The sequence below is a fragment of the Musca domestica genome, unplaced genomic scaffold (genome assembly GCF_030504385.1).
Source record: "Musca domestica strain aabys unplaced genomic scaffold, Musca_domestica.polishedcontigs.V.1.1 2, whole genome shotgun sequence".
Classification (NCBI taxonomy): domain Eukaryota; kingdom Metazoa; phylum Arthropoda; class Insecta; order Diptera; family Muscidae; genus Musca; species Musca domestica.
In genome coordinates this window covers 8,090,712-8,108,747 of record NW_026712249.1, presented here as the reverse complement: position 1 = coordinate 8,108,747, position 18,036 = coordinate 8,090,712, and the positions used below count along the sequence as shown (strand labels likewise).

General features: G+C 35.8%; 3 protein-coding genes across 3 annotated transcripts; 1 reads left to right on the top strand and 2 right to left on the bottom strand.

Annotated features, from left to right (window-relative positions):
- Positions 1–1,369: 1,369 nt before the first annotated feature.
- Positions 1,370–3,182, top strand: LOC101897235 (splicing factor ESS-2 homolog). Its single transcript, XM_005185370.4, has 2 exons — positions 1,370–1,782; positions 1,846–3,182. The coding sequence occupies exons 1-2, from the start codon at positions 1,458–1,460 to the stop codon at positions 3,030–3,032; spliced, it is 1,512 nt and encodes a 503-aa protein (XP_005185427.2). The 5' UTR covers positions 1,370–1,457; the 3' UTR covers positions 3,033–3,182.
- Positions 3,183–3,964: 782 nt separating this feature from the next.
- On the bottom strand, positions 3,965–6,697 carry LOC101897057 (sepiapterin reductase-like). The gene is made up of 2 exons (XM_059121762.1): positions 6,593–6,697; positions 3,965–4,910 (listed from the first exon to the last, which is right to left on the bottom strand). Exons 1-2 carry the CDS (start codon positions 6,616–6,618, stop codon positions 4,142–4,144), a joined length of 795 nt encoding a protein of 264 aa, XP_058977745.1. The 5' UTR covers positions 6,619–6,697; the 3' UTR covers positions 3,965–4,141.
- A 3,416-nt stretch (positions 6,698–10,113) lies between these two features.
- On the bottom strand, positions 10,114–11,195 carry LOC101896886 (sepiapterin reductase-like). Its single transcript, XM_005185368.4, has one exon. The coding sequence runs from the start codon at positions 11,186–11,188 to the stop codon at positions 10,265–10,267; it is 924 nt and encodes a 307-aa protein (XP_005185425.2). The 5' UTR covers positions 11,189–11,195; the 3' UTR covers positions 10,114–10,264.
- Positions 11,196–18,036: the final 6,841 nt, after the last annotated feature.

The window sequence follows — 18,036 nt, the reverse complement described above, 5'->3', positions numbered from 1 at the left end:
GGTAAATCCATTGAAATTTCAAAAAAGTTCAAGAACTTAGACCGCAACAGAAAGAAAATAAACTCCAAAGGGCTTAATTGTTGCTTCGCTTGTCCGAAAGTGGTGAAGTGGCGAATTTGGTTTTCTCCGATGAAAAAATATTCGTTGTCCAACAACGAAATGATCGTGTTTACATGCCAAAGAGGTCAGCTGAAAAATGTGCACCTTCGGTTGGCCACCAGAACTCAAGCGCCGGCCATGGTGGTGTGATGTGGGCCGCCATAACAACCATGGTCGCTCTCCGCTCGTATTAATCGACCGTGGCATCAGACTAAATGCCGAATATTATAGCGAAAATAATCTGGGCATGCAAACATTTTGGCCGCAGACCTTGGACATTCCAACAGGACTAAGCACCATCGCACTCAGCACGCGCCACCCAAGAATGGTTACAAAATGATTTTCCTCGCTTCATTTTCATCGCACAATGGCCACCGAAATCTCTGGATACCAATCCGTAGCGCTATTGTGACTGGAGTATTTTGGAAAGCAACGTTGGCACTAACAAATACCAAAGTGTCGATCACCTCAAGCAAGCGTTTCGTCAGTAATGAACCAAAATTCCGCAGAGCAACATTCAGGCAGCGTGTGAAGGTTTCATTAGCCGTTTGAAGGCCATAATTCGCGCCAAAGGTGACCAATTTGAACAAATCTAAAATTACTCTAAAATTAGATGCTATTTCCGACATTTTTGGCTTTCATTTAATAAAATTTGAAGAAGATTATGGCGTTCGACTTTGTTGCAGTTTTTTTTATCTCACCCTGTATTTTGTTGGATCTGCCATGACTATTTCGGAATGACGAAGATAATATACCCTCCATAGAATGGTGATAGAAGAGCTGAAGGTCTTCTCATTGAAGATCTTCTCATAGAAGCCCAGAAGATCTTCTCATAGAAGCCCAGGAGATCTTCTTATAAACGAGCTGACGGTCTTATCATTTTTTAAATGACAAAAGTTCCAAAAAATTGTATAGTTTTATGTAAATGTACTCTGAGTAAAAAGTTGCAGATTAATGCACGCAAGGGACCTTTGTAGTTTTATTTAAAATCTTCTTATTATCGAAGGGTTTTTTTAAGCAAATTTTTATTTAATTTACTATTATTCAATACTAGTTAACCCCTTTTATTCGTTTAGGTGGCTTATTGGTGTTAGTTTCACAACAATTTTCTGTTTTATTAATGTTTAATCTATGAAATTTATTTACACAAACAATATGAAATATCTGACTCACCCTGTGTTTGCTCATAGCAATTATTTTTACAGTGTGCCACACGTAAACTTGGCAGCACTGTTTCTTAATGTCAAAAGCAGATGGTAGGCTTTTGTAAATAATAACAATCCAACAAAACGTATAGGGAAAGGAATCGTCGTCTGAAGAAAAACAAGTAATTTAACCACCAACGAAAAGTACAAAATATGTCCCAGACAAGTGATGCAACCCCACAATCCACTCCCGGCAGTCAGGCTCTGATAAATTTCCACAAAAAGCCGCAAGCTGTGGAAGCATTCAAACGGCCATCCGAAATTGGTGTGATACGAAAGAAACCCAAACCCAAGATTCTCACCGAAGAGAAGTACATCGAAGAAATATCCAAAATTATACAGCGGGACTTTTTTCCCGATCTGGAGAAGCTGAAGGCACAAAATGAATACCTCGATGCAATGGAACAGAAGGACTATGCGCGGATGGAATCCATTAGGGCTAAATACAGTGGGAAGCAGCACAGTGAGAGGAGTAGATGTAAGTAAATAGGGTTACATATTCCCGGAATGATAATAATCCTTTATTGTTGTCTCTTTATAGCCATGACCCCCGCCACTTTTGAAACACCTGCCAGTTTTGGCGAAAGAACACCACGCACCAACAGTGCAGCAGACACTCCCGGGGCGAGTTCCGTCACTTCCGAAACTTCACAAAAATCAACCTCAGTGGCTGACAAACATTCTTTGGACTCCTTTCTGCAGGCCTACACCAGTGAGGACAACGATAGTTTCCAACAAATTGTGGATACTGCCGATGCCAAGTTAAGACAGAAATTCTCAGTCCTCTACAACGAAGAAAAACTGTCGGCTGAGAAATTGGCCAGAGCCTTAACACTACCCAACATAGAGAAACAATTTGAAGAACCCGATCCTATGAGATGTATAGAGACATGGAATTATACAAATAAAAATTCCATAATGTACACACCAGATGGGGTAGAACTGACAGAAAAGGAGAAAATCGAAATGGCAAATCGTCGTCAGGTGATACAACACAGTGCCACTCGCCTACACACCACACCCTTTAAGGATGATGATAAGGTGAAACCTAAAACTGGTTCCACAACAGATACAACTACTGAATTAACAGTTATGGGTGAAACCAACAATCCCATGGCTCCACAAATAAATCGTTTTGATTTACTAAAAACCCCTTCCCCCAGACCTGGTGAAGCCTTCTCGCCCCTCATGACATGGGGTGAAATTGAAGGAACTCCCTTTCGTTTGGATGGCTCCGATACTCCAGTACGCCCCAATGTGGGACCTTCATTTAAAATCAACGAAAACTCCCGCCGTGAATCCATTGCTTTGGCCTTAGCCGAAAAGGTTGGCGAAAAGATGCGTGCCCAAAAGCGCAGAGCGAAAGAGACAGCACACACAAATATCTCCTCACCATTTATACGTTCAAATATGGAACGTTTAGCTTCTATGTCACCGGCTGCGAGAAATTTGGCAACCATGAAACTGGGTATACGTTCAACGCCCAGTATGTTGACACCATCGCCGCTGAGAACGCCAAAATTGAAAGTGACACCGAAAACAAGCGCAGCCAGGAGTACGCCAGATGTGGGAGTTAAAAAGTCCTCAGTTAAGGCCTCGCCAAGACTTGTGCCAAAAGTCTCTATGGCAAATATTGAATCAAATCTTAGTGCAACTGGTGGAACGCTTACAGATGATTTGCTGAACATACCCACAACTAAACGTGCCAGAGCGGCAGATTTCTTCTAGCCGACTCCACAAGTAGTTAGATGAGTAGAACAACGACCAATGGGAATTGTTAGAATGAATGTTTTGAAATATTTAAGGTACATTATGTTAACGCTTTACCCAGTGTTAGTGGGTAAGTTGGGAATAAATAGACACGTGCAAAAAAATCGACTTTATTCGAATTTTAATCCAAAAGACCAATCCAATTGAAGACAAGAAGGTCTTCTCATAGGGGACCAGAAGGTCTTCTCATAGGGGACCAGAAGGTCTTCTCATAGGGGACCAGAAGGTCTTCTCATAGGAGACCAGAAGGTCTTCTCATATGAGACCAGAAGGTCTTCTCATATGAGACCAGAAAGTCTTCTCATATGAGACCAGAGGGTCTTCTCATAGGAGACCAGAAGGTCTTCTGATAGAAGACCAGAAGGTCTTCTTATAGGAGACCAGAAGGTTTTCTTATAGGAGACCAGAAGGTCTTCTTATAGGAGACCAGAAGGTCTTCTTATAGGAGACCAGAAGGTCTTCTTATAGGAGACCAGAAGGTCTTCTTATAGGAGACCAGAAGGTCTTCTTATAGGAGACCAGAAGGTCTACTCATAGAGGAGCAGAAGGTCATCTCATAGGAAGACCAGAAGGTCTTCTCATAGAAGACCAGAAGATCTTCTCAAAGAAGACCAGACGATCTTATTGAAGACCAGAAGGTCTTCTTATTGAAGACCAAAAGGTCTCATAGTCGACCAGATACTCTTTTGATAGAAGATCAGCAAGTTCTCTCACAGACGACCAGGTCTTCTCATAAAGTACGAAAAGGAATGTTTTTTTATTAAAAACCAAACCTTACTTTAAATGATCAAGACGTCTTCTTACTGATGACCATAAAGCTCTGTGAGAGGTACAAAAACCTATTTTTTAAATTGTTAACAAAAATAATGTAGAAATTTATTCAATAAATTCAAATTAAAATTTGAGCACAACGTTGAGCGAAGGAATGCGGTTTAAAGTATGAGAAAAAAATTATATATCTTAAATACAAAGCACCATAAAATAACCAAAATCTAATGAGACACCAAACCGGAAAGGGATGACGATTGCTCCAATAACTCCTTTCGATTTTACTTCAATAATTGCAGTTAATCCCAATAATCAATATGAGCACCAGTTTTAAATGAAACCTCTTCCAAAATTTTTATAAACTTCGCCGTTGTTTGGGCGACCTTGAGCATTGTCTTGCTATCACGTTGACTCTTGAAAGCTTCATGTAAATCCTTGTTTACAGTTTCCTTTTGTACATAAACCGTCATATCCGTATCGATGGCACCAGGAGCATAATTCAAAACCACCGTGTCCGTATCCTTTTCCTCCACAGCCAAGACATTAAAATACATTTCTCTTGCTGCCTTGCCGGAACAATAGAAACTCATCGAGGCAAAAGGTTCAATGGCACATTTGGAACTTAAGTTCACCACCAATTTTGGGATTTTGGCAAACACTCTAAAGAACTCTACATTTAGGGAAATCGTCGAGAAAACATTGGTGTGATAATATTGGCTCCACACTTCAGTATCAGAAATGTCCTTGGCTTTTTTGCTCACATCACCCACAGTACCGGCATTGTGTATAATAAATGCCCTCTCAAAGTTAGCGGGCCCATTTTCACTGCGTGTCAATGAATCACTTAGCAATTGTTGAAAGCTACCAGCTGTTGCATTCGAAAGGTCAATGGAAAATGTTTGCACTGTGACGTCAGTACGTTTGGAGAGGATTTCTTTTTGGGTCTCTTCCAAAGCGTCCTTGTTGCGTGCCACCAAAACAACAACCGAGCCGGATTTCAACTTCGCCGACACTTGGATGGCCATGCATTTGCCAATTCCACGGGAGGCACCGGTTACTAGGAAAAAGGTTTGGAACAACTCTAGTTTAGTAAAAACTCTTAGATTTTTTCGAAATTTTTTCCAGAGGTAGGTATTTTTACCCTGATCCCGGGAAACTATTTTTTTCTTGGGGGACGGACCCGGGACCCCAGATTTTTGACCCAAAAGTCCGGGATCAAGACCCCGCCTGGACCCGGATCCACTTACCCGATATAGACAATATGGGTATCGATTGAAAGCTTATGGAAATACCTATCCAACAAGTGGTCACATGAAGGGGTAAGTTGTCATGGTTCGGAAGTTATAGTCAAATTATCGATTTTTTGGACCCGGATTTTTTATGAAACCCCCAAAAAGTCAAAAAAGGGCCCATTATGGGGGTCAACAAAATTGTTTCCAAATTATAGCTGACACTCTTACCTTTCCAAAATGCTACAATTTGTGCTAATACCTTTTTCGGTTCCAGAGATATGGGTCTTTCCATCCGCATAACCCGATTCTAACCAGTTCATTAAAATTATGTTTTTAATAAAAAAAGTGTTTATTTCGCGTAGCAGTCGTCGGAATAACAAAAGTTTTCTAAATTTGGCACTTTTTGTAAATAGCCGGCCTTCGGCCGGGGCTTGAGGTTTTCACCTATGGGTATGTCCGACCCCGGCTAACGCGAACAAAAGGTTCATAATTTCGGCACTCTTTGTAAATAGCCGGCCTTCGGCCGGGGCTTGAGATTTTCTCCTCTGGGTATGTCCTACACCGGCTAACGCGAACCAAAGTTTTCTAAATTGGATACCTTTTGTAAGTAGCCGGCCTTCGGCCGGGGCTTGAGATTTTCTCCTCTGGGTATGTCCTAAACCGGCTAACGCGAACCAAAGTTTTCTAAATTTGACACTTTTTGTATATAGCCGGCCTTCGGCCGGAGCTTGAGATTTTCTCCTCTGGGTATGTCCCACACCGGCTAACGCGAACCAATGTTTTCTAAATTTGACACTTTTTGGAAATAGCCGGCCTTCGGCCGGGGCTTGAGATTTTCTCCTCTGGGTATGTCCCACACCGGCTAACGCGAACCAAAGTTTTCTAAATTGGATACCTTTTGTAAGTAGCCGGCCTTCGGCCGGGGCTTGAGATTTTCTCCTCTGGGTATGTCCTACACCGGCTAACGCGAATCAAAGATTTCTGAATTTCATTCTTACGCAAAATATACCTTTTTTATTGAAAACATAGTTTTAATGAACTGGTTAGAATCGGGTTATGCGGATGGAAAGACCCATATCTCTGGACTCAGTAAAGGTATTAGCACAAATTGAACCTTTTTGGAAAGGTAGAAGTGTCAGCTATAATTTGGCATCAATTTTGTTGTCCCCCATAATGGACCATTTTTTAACTTTTTGGGGGTTTTATAAAAAATCCGGGTCCAAAAAATCGATAATTTGACTATAACTTCCGAACCGTAAGATCTTACTCCATCATGTGACCACTTGTTGGATAGGTATTTTCATAAGCTTTCCAACGATACCCATATTGTCTATATCGGGTAAGTGGATCCGGGTCTAGTAGGGGTCTCGAACCCGGACTTTCGGGTCAAAAATCTGGGGTCCCGGGTCCGTCCCCCAAGAAAAAAATAGTTTCCCGGGATCATGGTTAAAATACCTACCACTGAAAAAATTTTCGAAAAAATTGAAGAGTTTTTACTAAACTAGAGTTAAGCCAAAGGTTTTCTTATTCAAATCCAAACCCATATTTTACTTTGCACTATTTCTCCTTTTGATACAACCTGTTTGATTTCGTTGATTTCGACTATCAACAAAGAACAGCTCACTGTTGTTGTTGTTTATTTGTTTTGATGGTCATTTCGAGAGAGAGTTGCCAAACTGAGCAAAATTAGAAATCTATAGAAATTAGAGAGCGGTATACTTTACCTTGATTTGATGGCAAAATGAAAGGAATCGAAATTTGCCATAAGACCTTTAAAATTTAAATTGTAGTAAGATGTTAAATGTTGGAAAAAGAGTATAAAGATTGATATAACTTTCTGTAAAACTTCCACCAAATTAAACGAAACATGTCATGTTGCCACCCACGTCAAACTGAGAGTTGGCATTTATCGATAACTCAATTTGTGACCGTTATTTTTGAAAGTATTCTTTGATATATACGGAATAAATGTGGCAATCAATTCTTGTTCAAGACAAAAGTGACAGAATATTTTTGTAATTTCATGAAATTATCTGCTAAAGTCGAACGAGAATGGGGAAAAACATGGGGGTTAACATCTCCAAACCAAATACTGTCAAATCAAATTGAAATTTGCACATTTGAAATGGAGCACAGTAAACTTTAAAAAAATATGTTTCGAATCCTAGAAAAGCGTTTATTTAAAAAATAACTAGTAAAATAGTATCAGTCGGTTTTGCCGACAGATGTATTCCCTCAGCCTTTAGCTATGATTATTCAAACTGTTGACCCTTTATGAGAGAGACTTCGAAGCAACTGGACAATATTGACCTATTCGTATCTGACCTAAGACTGATATAAATATTACAACGTGCCAAATTTGGACTATATCGAATATTCCCTATACTTTATATGAGATATGTGCAAATTTTTGGAAAATGTGGAAATATGCGTAAGGTAACAGATATAGAGGACCGAAGTATTCCATTTTTATACTACATCTAATACAGATTAAAATATTGGTATGGGCCAAATTATAGGAAAATCGAACATTATATCCAATTTTATGTGAAATCCTAAATTCCACATTCATCTCAGGTTTTTGGTTAAGAGAAATATTTGGTTATAGAAAGTTGTAAAGAATCGCCGACATATTTCGACAGACAGATATAAGTATTGGAAATTATGGCACTTTGTGGGTGAGGTACCTGAAGGGGTTCGCAGTTATATATCACTTTCACAAGAGATCCAGTGTTAGCAAAAATACTTGGATGTGTGAAATTTGAAGAGATTTTTGATGCTTATTTCGCTTTCTTTGAGTGTTTTGTTTTTCAAATTCTTGAACCCTATGTGGGGTAGGTGCCAGAAGAAGTGGTCCGACCTGTATCCTCTTTGTAACAGGTCTTTTTTTGATGGAAATATTGAGGTGTATCAAGTCTGAATGGAATCGGACGTTTGTTTCGCGTATTATGAGCTTCATGATTATTCAGAGATTTTGAGGTACCAGAAGCAGTTTACCGATATATCTCATCTTAACACCAGACCTTGGGCTAAGAAAAATATTGTGATGTGTGTAATTAGAAGAGAACAGTATGCTAATTTCGGATTTTATGATCGTTTTGGTTATTTAAAACTTTGACCATTTGTGGGGAAGGTACCTGAAAAAATCGACCGATCTCTACCATCTTCATAAAATATCTTGTGTTGATGGAAATAATGAGCTGTTCAAGCCTAAATGGAATCGGATGTTAATTTTGTGTTTTATGAGCTTCATGGTTATTCAAAAATTTTGACCCTTTGCGGGGAAGGTACCAAAGGAGTGGACCGATATGGTGTCTTCAAACCAGACCTTGGGATAATAAAATTATTGTGATGTGTGTAATTTGAAGGGAACCGGATGCTTACTTCGGACTTTATAATCGTTTTAGTTATTCAAAATTTTCACCCTTTGTAGGGGAGGTACGAGAAGGAGTCGACCGGAATATTCCATCTTCGCAGCAGATCTTGTGTTAGTAGAAATAATGGGATGTGTAAAATATGAAGAAAACCGGATGCTTATTTCGGATTTTATGATCGTTTTGGTTATTCAAAACTTTGACCATTTCTGGGGGAGGTTCCTTTATAACAGATTTTATGTTAAAAGAAATATTAAAATTTGCAAAGTCTGAATGGAATCGGATTTTAATTTCGCATTTTAGAAGCTTCATGGTATTTAACATTTTGATCCTTTGTGGGGGAGGTACGAGAAGGAGTCGACCGGTATATTCCATCTTCGCAGAAGATCTTGTGTTAGTAGAAATAATGGGATGTGTGTAATTTGAAGAGAAGCGGATGCTTATTTCGGATTTTTATAAAAGTTTTGGTTATTCAACTCTTTGACCATTTGTGGGGGAAGTACCAGAAGAAATGGTCCGATCTTTATAACAGATATTGTGTTGATGAAAATATTTAGATGTGCAAAATCTGAATGGAATCGGATGCTAATTTCATGTTTTGTGAGCTTCATGATTATTCAAAATTTTTACCCTTTGTGGGGGAGGTATCGGAAGGGGTGTACTGATAAATTCCATCTTCACACCAGAACTTGGTTTAAAAAATATATATTATAATGTGTGTAATTTGAAGACAATCTGACTCGTACATCACATTATAAAAGTTATAATTATTCAAAAATTTGACCCTTTGTGGGAGAGGTTCTTCATGGAGTGGGCCGATATTGTCCATTTTCGCACCTGACCTAGCACTAATGAAAATATTAGGATTCGCGAAGTTAGAGCAAAGTCGTATTATCCTTTCTCTTTTTGTGCAGCAAATTATTTTCTTTGAAAATTTTTACATTTTGTGTGGGAGGTACCAGAAGGAGTGGACTGATATTGTCCATCTCCAAACTTGATCTAAATTTGAGAATAATATTACGATGTACCAACTTTGGATCAAATCGGACACTCTTTTCGAGAGTTATCCAGACAGACAGACGGACGGACATCGCTAGATCGACTCCAAATGTCCTGAAACGGATTTGATCCAAAGAGACCTAACCGTTATTTTGTTATTTAACAGTTTTAACGTTATTTATGAGGCACGTTTTGGTCGTATCAAATTATATATACCCTCTGTACCCATATGGTTGAGGGTATAAAAACGTCATATCGAATTTGACACTATTATTACTATAGGTCAAATCTGCTGGGGTTTGCTGCTACCTGTAATAATTATACCATTGATGAAACAGAAGATAACTTCGTAGGGATTCATTGAAAACTCTAAACGTTTCTCTCTGGAAACACTGTCTTTTTTTCAAAACTCTTATGTGAGCAGTACAATTTGCAACAATTTTTTACACATTTTGGATCACATTTGGATAACCGGCCGAATTTTTAAATTTAAAATATTTTTAAATAAATATTAATTACTATTTTTTATTTAATAAATTAATAAAATGTTAATTCTAAATTTTTATTGTCCTACTTGTTTTTTTGTTGTTTTCTCAAACTTTTATTGCAGTTTTTATCTCCATGTCATAGAACCTGAATAAAAATCCTAATCAAACAACCCACCTTGTACCTGTTTTTCTAGTTCTATATTTTTTACAAACTTTGTTGTTAAACAATTTGAGCACACAAGTTACATACATACAAGCCGCTGTACATGAAATGTTTGTCGTCTGACGTCGTTTCAACTTTCACCTCCTCACCCACCACCACATCCATGCTAGTCAAAGAAGTCAATGTGAGCTCCAGATGTGAATTCAACTTCTTCCAAAATTTTGATAAATTTGGCGGTGGTTTGTTCGGCAGTGAGCATTGTTTTGCTTTCTCGTTGACTTTTGAATGTCTCCTGTAGATCCTTGTTAATGGTCTCCCTTTGGATGAGCACCGTCATATCGGTATCAATGGGTCCGGGGGCATAATTGAGTACCTGAGTCTCTGTGTCTTTTTCCTCAACTGCCAAAACTTTGAAATACATTTCACGGGCTGCCTTGCCGGAACAATAGTAACTCATCGAGGCAAATGGTTCAATGCCACACAGCGAAGTGATGTTGATGACTAATTTGGGAATTTTTGAAAACTCTTCGAAAAATTCCCCATTCAGGGCAATGGTGGAAAATACATTGGTGTGATAGTAGTCCAACCAAATTGCGGTGTCTGTTACATCTTTGGCCGATTTGGAAACATCACCCACAGTACCGGCATTGTGTATTATAAAAGCCCGCTCAAAGGTATCAGCATTCGCATTGGCCTGCTTCAGGGAATTCCTTAACAATTCTTGGAAATTTTCCGCCTTTGCTTTGGACAAATCCACGGAGTATACCAGCACTGTGACGTCAGAACGTTTCGATTCAATTTCTGTTTTGGTTTTTTCCAAGGCCACCAGGTCGCGTGCCACCAAAACAACTACTGAACCGGATTTCAGTTTTTTGGCCACTTCAATTGCCATGCACTTGCCAATGCCACGGGAAGCACCAGTTATTAGAAAATAGGTTTTCTTTGCCAAATCTAAAACCATGTTTCCAAGTGTTTTTTTAGCGGATTTCGTATAGCGAGAGAGAGCAAGGGAGCGAGCGAACCAATGTCTATTTGAATGACCAGTTCTAAACCAACTGTTGCTGGTGTTGTTGTTACACATCCATCTCATGGATGTGTTTATCAGCTGCCGCTGTGGGGAGGAAAGAGATGCCACCGTGTTGACCAGAGGCCATTAAAAAAAACTTCTTTTTAAAACAAATGGAAATCGAAGGCTTGGATTTATCGATAACAGGTATTTTGTAAAATATTTGTAACGGATTTCAAGTTTGAATTCGAACTTTTTTTTTATAAAAAATAAAATAATACGAGAAAAAAAGCTGTAAGTTCGACCGGGCCGAACTTTGAATACCCTTCACCATTTGGTAAAAATTTAACAATTTTCAAAAAAATAAAATCCGTTAAAAATTCTGTTAAAATCTTAAAAATACCGAATATATTCGTTATATTAGAGTCTATACGAAGACATGGACCTGCATAGGCAACTTTTGTCACAAGCTATTACAATATTCAAATGCGAAGCTTGAAAAAACTCTGTTTATAATGTAGCTAAAATCATCAATATACCGAATATAAGGAGGTACCATGGGGGTTATAAAACGTGGTCCTGCACAGACAATTTTCTGTCATAGACTGTAGTATCCATTACGAACTTAAAATACAAAATTTGAAATAATTCCGGTAAACAATGACGCTAAAATCATCAGAATACCGAATATCGGGGGGTACCATTATATGGGGGCTATACGAAGACCTGGACCTGCTCAGACAATTTTTTGTCATAGGCTGTAGTATTCATTACGAACTTCAAATACAAAATTTGAAATAGTTCCGGTAAATAATGTCTCTAAAATCATCAGAATACCGTTATATGGGGGCTATACGAAGACGTGGACCTACATGGCTCATTTTCTGTCCTCGGCTGTGATATCCATTACGAACTTAAAATACAAAATTTGAAATAATTCCGGTAAACAATGACGCTAAAATCATCAGAATACCGAATATCGGGGGGTACCGTTATATGGGGGCTATACGAAGACAGCAGGGATCACAAATAATAGCTAAAAACCCCGAAATGTCAATATTTAAGGAGTTATGGCCATTTTAAAGTATGCTATTTTTCCTCTTTAAAAAACTGATCACAAATTATAGCTAAAAACCCCGAAATGTCAATATTTAAGGAGTTATGGCCATTTTAAAGTATGCTATTTTTCCTCTTTGTTGAGTTATGGCCATTTTAAAGTATGCTATTTTTCCTCTTTAAAAAAGTGATCACAAATAATAGCTAAAAACCCCGAAATGTCAATATTTAAGGAGTTATGGCCATTTTAAAGTATGCTATTTTTCCTCTTTGTTGAGTTATGGCCATTTTAAAGTATGCTATTTTTCCCCTTTAAAAAAGTGATCACAAATAATAGCTAAAAACCCCGAAATGTCAATATTTAAGGAGTTATGGCCATTTTAAAGTATGCTATTTTTCCTCTTTAAAAAAGTGATCACAAATAATAGCTAAAAACCCCGAAATGTCAATATTTAAGGAGTTATGGCCATTTTAAAGTATGCTATTTTTCCTCTTTAAAAAAGTGATCACAAATAATAGCTAAAAACCCCGAAATGTCAATATTTAAGGAGTTATGGCCATTTTAAAGTATGCTATTTTTCCCCTTTAAAAAAGTGATCACAAATAATAGCTAAAAACCCCGAAATGTCAATATTTAAGGAGTTATGGCCATTTTAAAGTATGCAATTTTTCCTCCTTAAAAAAGTGATCACAGATAATAGCTAAAAACCCCGAAATGTCAATATTTAAGGAGTTATGGCCATTTTAAAGTATGCTATTTTTCCTCTTTGTTGAGTTATGGCCATTTTAAAGTATGCTATTTTTCCCCTTTAAAAAAGTGATCACAAATAATAGCTAAAAACCCCGAAATGTCAATATGTAAGGAGTTATGGCCATTTTAAAGTATGCTATTTTTCCTCTTTAAAAAAGTGATCACAAATAATAGCTAAAAACCCCGAAATGTCAATATTTAAGGAGTTATGGCCATTTTAAAGTATGCAATTTTTCCTCCTTAAAAAAGTGATCACAGATAATAGCTAAAAACCCCGAAATGTCAATATTTAAGGAGTTATGGCCATTTTAAAGTATGCTATTTTTCCTCTTTAGTAAACTGATCACAAATAATAGTTAAAAACCCCGAAATGTCAATATTTAAGGAGTTATGGCCATTTTAAAATATGCTATTTTTCCTCCTTAAAAAAGTGATCACAAATAATAGCTAAAAACCCCGAAAAGTCAATATTTAAGGAGTTATGGCCATTTTAAAGTATGCTATTTTTCCTCTTTAGAAAACTAATCACAAATAATAGCTAAAAACCCCGAAATGTCAATATTTAAGGAGTTATGGCCATTTTAAAGTATGCTATTTTTCCTCTTTAGAAAACTAATCACAAATAATAGCTAAAAACCCCGAAATGCCAATATTTAAGGAGTTATGGCCATTTTAAAGTATGCTATTTTTCCTCTTTAGAAAACTAATCACAAATAATAGCTAAAAACCCCGAAATGTCAATATTTAAGGAGTTATGGCCATTTTAAAGTATGCTATTTTTCCTCCTTAAAAAAGTGATCACAAATAATAGCTAAAAACCCCGAAAAGTCAATATTTAAGGAGTTATGGCCATTTTAAAGTATGTTATTTTTCCTCTTTAGAAAACTGATCACAAATGATAGCTAAAAACCCCGAAATGTCAATATTTAAGGAGTTATGGCCATTTTAAAGTATGCTATTTTTCCTCTTTAGAAAACTGATCACAAATGATAGCTAAAAACCCCGAAATGTCAATATTTAAGGAGTTATGGCCATTTTAAAGTATGCTATTTTTCCTCCTTAAAAAAGTGATCACAAATAATAGCTAAAAACCCCGAAAAGTCAATATTTAAGGAGTTATGGCCATTTTAAAGTATGCTATTTTTCCTCTTTAGAAAACTAATCACAAATAATAGCTAAAAACCCCGAAATGTCAATATTTAAGGAGTTATGGCCATTTTAAAGTATGCTATTTTTCCTCCTTAAAAAAGTGATCACAAATAATAGCTAAAAACCCCGAAATGCCAATATTTAAGGAGTTATGGCCATTTTAAAGTATGCTATTTTTCCTCCTTAAAAAAGTGATCACAAATAATAGCTAAAAACCCCGAAAAGTCAATATTTAAGGAGTTATGGCCATTTTAAAGTATGCTATTTTTCCTCTTTAGAAAACTGATCACAAATGATAGCTAAAAACCCCGAAATGTCAATATTTAAGGAGTTATGGCCATTTTAAAGTATGCTATTGTTCCTCTTTAGAAAACTGATCACAAATAATAGGTAAAAACCCCGAAATGTCAATATTTAAGGAGTTATGGCCATTTTAAAGTATGCTATTTTTCCTCTTTAGAAAACTGATCACAAATAATAGGTAAAAACCCCGAAATGTCAATATTTATGGAGTTATGGCCATTTTAAAGTATGCTATTTTTCCTCCTTAAAAAAGTGATCACAAATAATAGCTAAAAACCCCGAAATGTCAATATTTAAGGAGTTATGGCCATTTTAAAGTATGCTATTTTTCCTCTTTAGAAAACTGATCACAAATAATAGGTAAAAACCCCGAAATGTCAATATTTAAGGAGTTATGGCCATTTTAAAGTATGCTATTGTTCCTCTTTAGAAAACTGATCACAAATAATAGGTAAAAACCCCGAAATGTCAATATTTAAGGAGTTATGGCCATTTTAAAGTATGCTATTTTTCCTCTTTAGAAAACTGATCACAAATAATAGGTAAAAACCCCGAAATGTCAATATTTATGGAGTTATGGCCATTTTAAAGTATGCTATTTTTCCTCCTTAAAAAAGTGATCACAAATAATAGCTAAAAACCCCGAAATGTCAATATTTAAGGAGTTATGGCCATTTTAAAGTATGCTATTTTTCCTCTTTAGAAAACTGATCACAAATAATAGCTAAAAAAAACCGAAATGTCAATATTTAAGGAGTTATGGCCATTTTAAAGTATGTTATTTTTCCTCCTTAAAAAAGTGATCACAAATAATAGCTAAAAACCCCGAAATGTCAATATTTAAGGAGTTATGGCCATTTTACAGTATGCTATTTTTCCTCTTTAGAAAACTGATCACAAATAATAGGTAAAAACCCCGAAATGTCAATATTTAAGGAGTTATGGCCATTTTAAAGTATGCTATTGTTCCTCTTTAGAAAACTGATCACAAATAATAGGTAAAAACCCCGAAATGTCAATATTTAAGGAGTTATGGCCATTTTAAAGTATGCTATTTTTCCTCCTTAAAAAAGTGATCACAAATAATAGCTAAAAACCCCGAAATGTCAATATTTAAGGAGTTATGGCCATTTTAAAGTATGCTATTTTTCCTCTTTAGAAAACTGATCACAAATAATAGGTAAAAACCCCGAAATGTCAATATTTAAGGAGTTATGGCCATTTTAAAGTATGCTATTGTTCCTCTTTAGAAAACTGATCACAAATAATAGGTAAAAACCCCGAAATGTCAATATTTAAGGAGTTATGGCCATTTTAAAGTATGCTATTTTTCCTCTTTAGAAAACTGATCACAAATAATAGGTAAAAACCCCGAAATGTCAATATTTATGGAGTTATGGCCATTTTAAAGTATGCTATTTTTCCTCCTTAAAAAAGTGATCACAAATAATAGCTAAAAACCCCGAAATGTCAATATTTAAGGAGTTATGGCCATTTTAAAGTATGCTATTTTTCCTCTTTAGAAAACTGATCACAAATAATAGGTAAAAACCCCGAAATGTCAATATTTAAGGAGTTATGGCCATTTTAAAGTATGCTATTGTTCCTCTTTAGAAAACTGATCACAAATAATAGGTAAAAACCCCGAAATGTCAATATTTAAGGAGTTATGGCCATTTTAAAGTATGCTATTTTTCCTCTTTAGAAAACTGATCACAAATAATAGGTAAAAACCCCGAAATGTCAATATTTAAGGAGTTATGGCCATTTTAAAGTATGCTATTTTTCCTCCTTAAAAAAGTGATCACAAATAATAGCTAAAAACCCGAAATGTCAATATTTAAGGAGTTATGGCCATTTTAAAGTATGCTATTTTTCCTCTTTAGAAAACTGATCACAAATAATAGGTAAAAACCCCGAAATGTCAATATTTAAGGAGTTATGGCCATTTTAAAGTATGCTATTGTTCCTCTTTAGAAAACTGATCACAAATAATAGGTAAAAACCCCGAAATGTCAATATTTAAGGAGTTATGGCCATTTTAAAGTATGCTATTTTTCCTCCTTAAAAAAGTGATCACAAATAATAGCTAAAAACCCCGAAATGTCAATATTTAAGGAGTTATGGCCATTTTAAAGTATGCTATTTTTCCTCTTAAGAAAACTGATCACAAATAATAGGTAAAAACCCCGAAATGTCAATATTTAAGGAGTTATGGCCATTTTAAAGTATGCTTTTGTTCCTCTTTAGAAAACTGATCACAAATAATAGGTAAAAACCCCGAAATGTCAATATTTAAGGAGTTATGGCCATTTTAAAGTATGCTATTTTTCCTCCTTAAAAAAGTGATCACAAATAATAGCTAAAAACCCCGAAATGTCAATATTTAAGGAGTTATGGCCATTTTAAAGTATGCTATTGTTCCTCTTTAGAAAACTGATCACAAATAATAGCTAAAAACCCCGAAATGTCAATATTTAAGGAGTTATGGCCATTTTAAAGTATGCTATTTTTCCTCCTTAAAAAAGTGATCACAAATAATAGCTAAAAACCCCGGAATGTCAATATTTAAGGAGTTATGGCCATTTTAAAGTATGCTATTTTTCCTCTTTAGAAAACTGATCACAAATAATAGGTAAAAACCCCGAAATGTCAATATTTAAGGAGTTATGGCCATTTTAAAGTATGCTATTGTTCCTCTTTAGAAAACTGATCACAAATAATAGGTAAAAACCCCGAAATTTCAATATTTAAGGAGTTATGGCCATTTTAAAGTATGCTATTTTTCCTCCTTAAAAAAGTGATCACAAATAATAGCTAAAAACCCCGAAATGTCAATATTTAAGGAGTTATGGCCATTTTAAAGTATGCTATTTTTCCTCTTTAGAAAACTGATCACAAATAATAGCTAAAAACCCCGAAATGTCAATATTTAAGGAGTTATGGCCATTTTAAAGTATGCTATTGTTCCTCTTTAGAAAACTGATCACAAATAATAGCTAAAAACCCCGAAATGTCAATATTTAAGGAGTTATGGCCATTTTAAAGTATGCTATTGTTCCTCTTTAGAAAACTGATCACAAATAATAGGTAAAAACCCCGAAATGTCAATATTTAAGGAGTTATGGCCATTTTAAAGTATGCTATTTTTCCTCTTTAGAAAACTGATCACAAATAATAGGTAAAAACCCCGAAATGTCAATATTTATGGAGTTATGGCCATTTTAAAGTATGCTATTTTTCCTCCTTAAAAAAGTGATCACAAATAATAGCTAAAAACCCCGAAATGTCAATATTTAAGGAGTTATGGCCATTTTAAAGTATGCTATTTTTCCTCTTTAGAAAACTGATCACAAATAATAGGTAAAAACCCCGAAATGTCAATATTTAAGGAGTTATGGCCATTTTAAAGTATGCTATTGTTCCTCTTTAGAAAACTGATCACAAATAATAGGTAAAAACCCCGAAATGTCAATATTTAAGGAGTTATGGCCATTTTAAAGTATGCTATTTTTCCTCCTTAAAAAAGTGATCACAAATAATAGCTAAAAACCCCGAAATGTCAATATTTAAGGAGTTATGGCCATTTTAAAGTATGCTATTTTTCCTCTTTAGAAAACTGATCACAAATAATAGCTAAAAAAAACCGAAATGTCAATATTTAAGGAGTTAT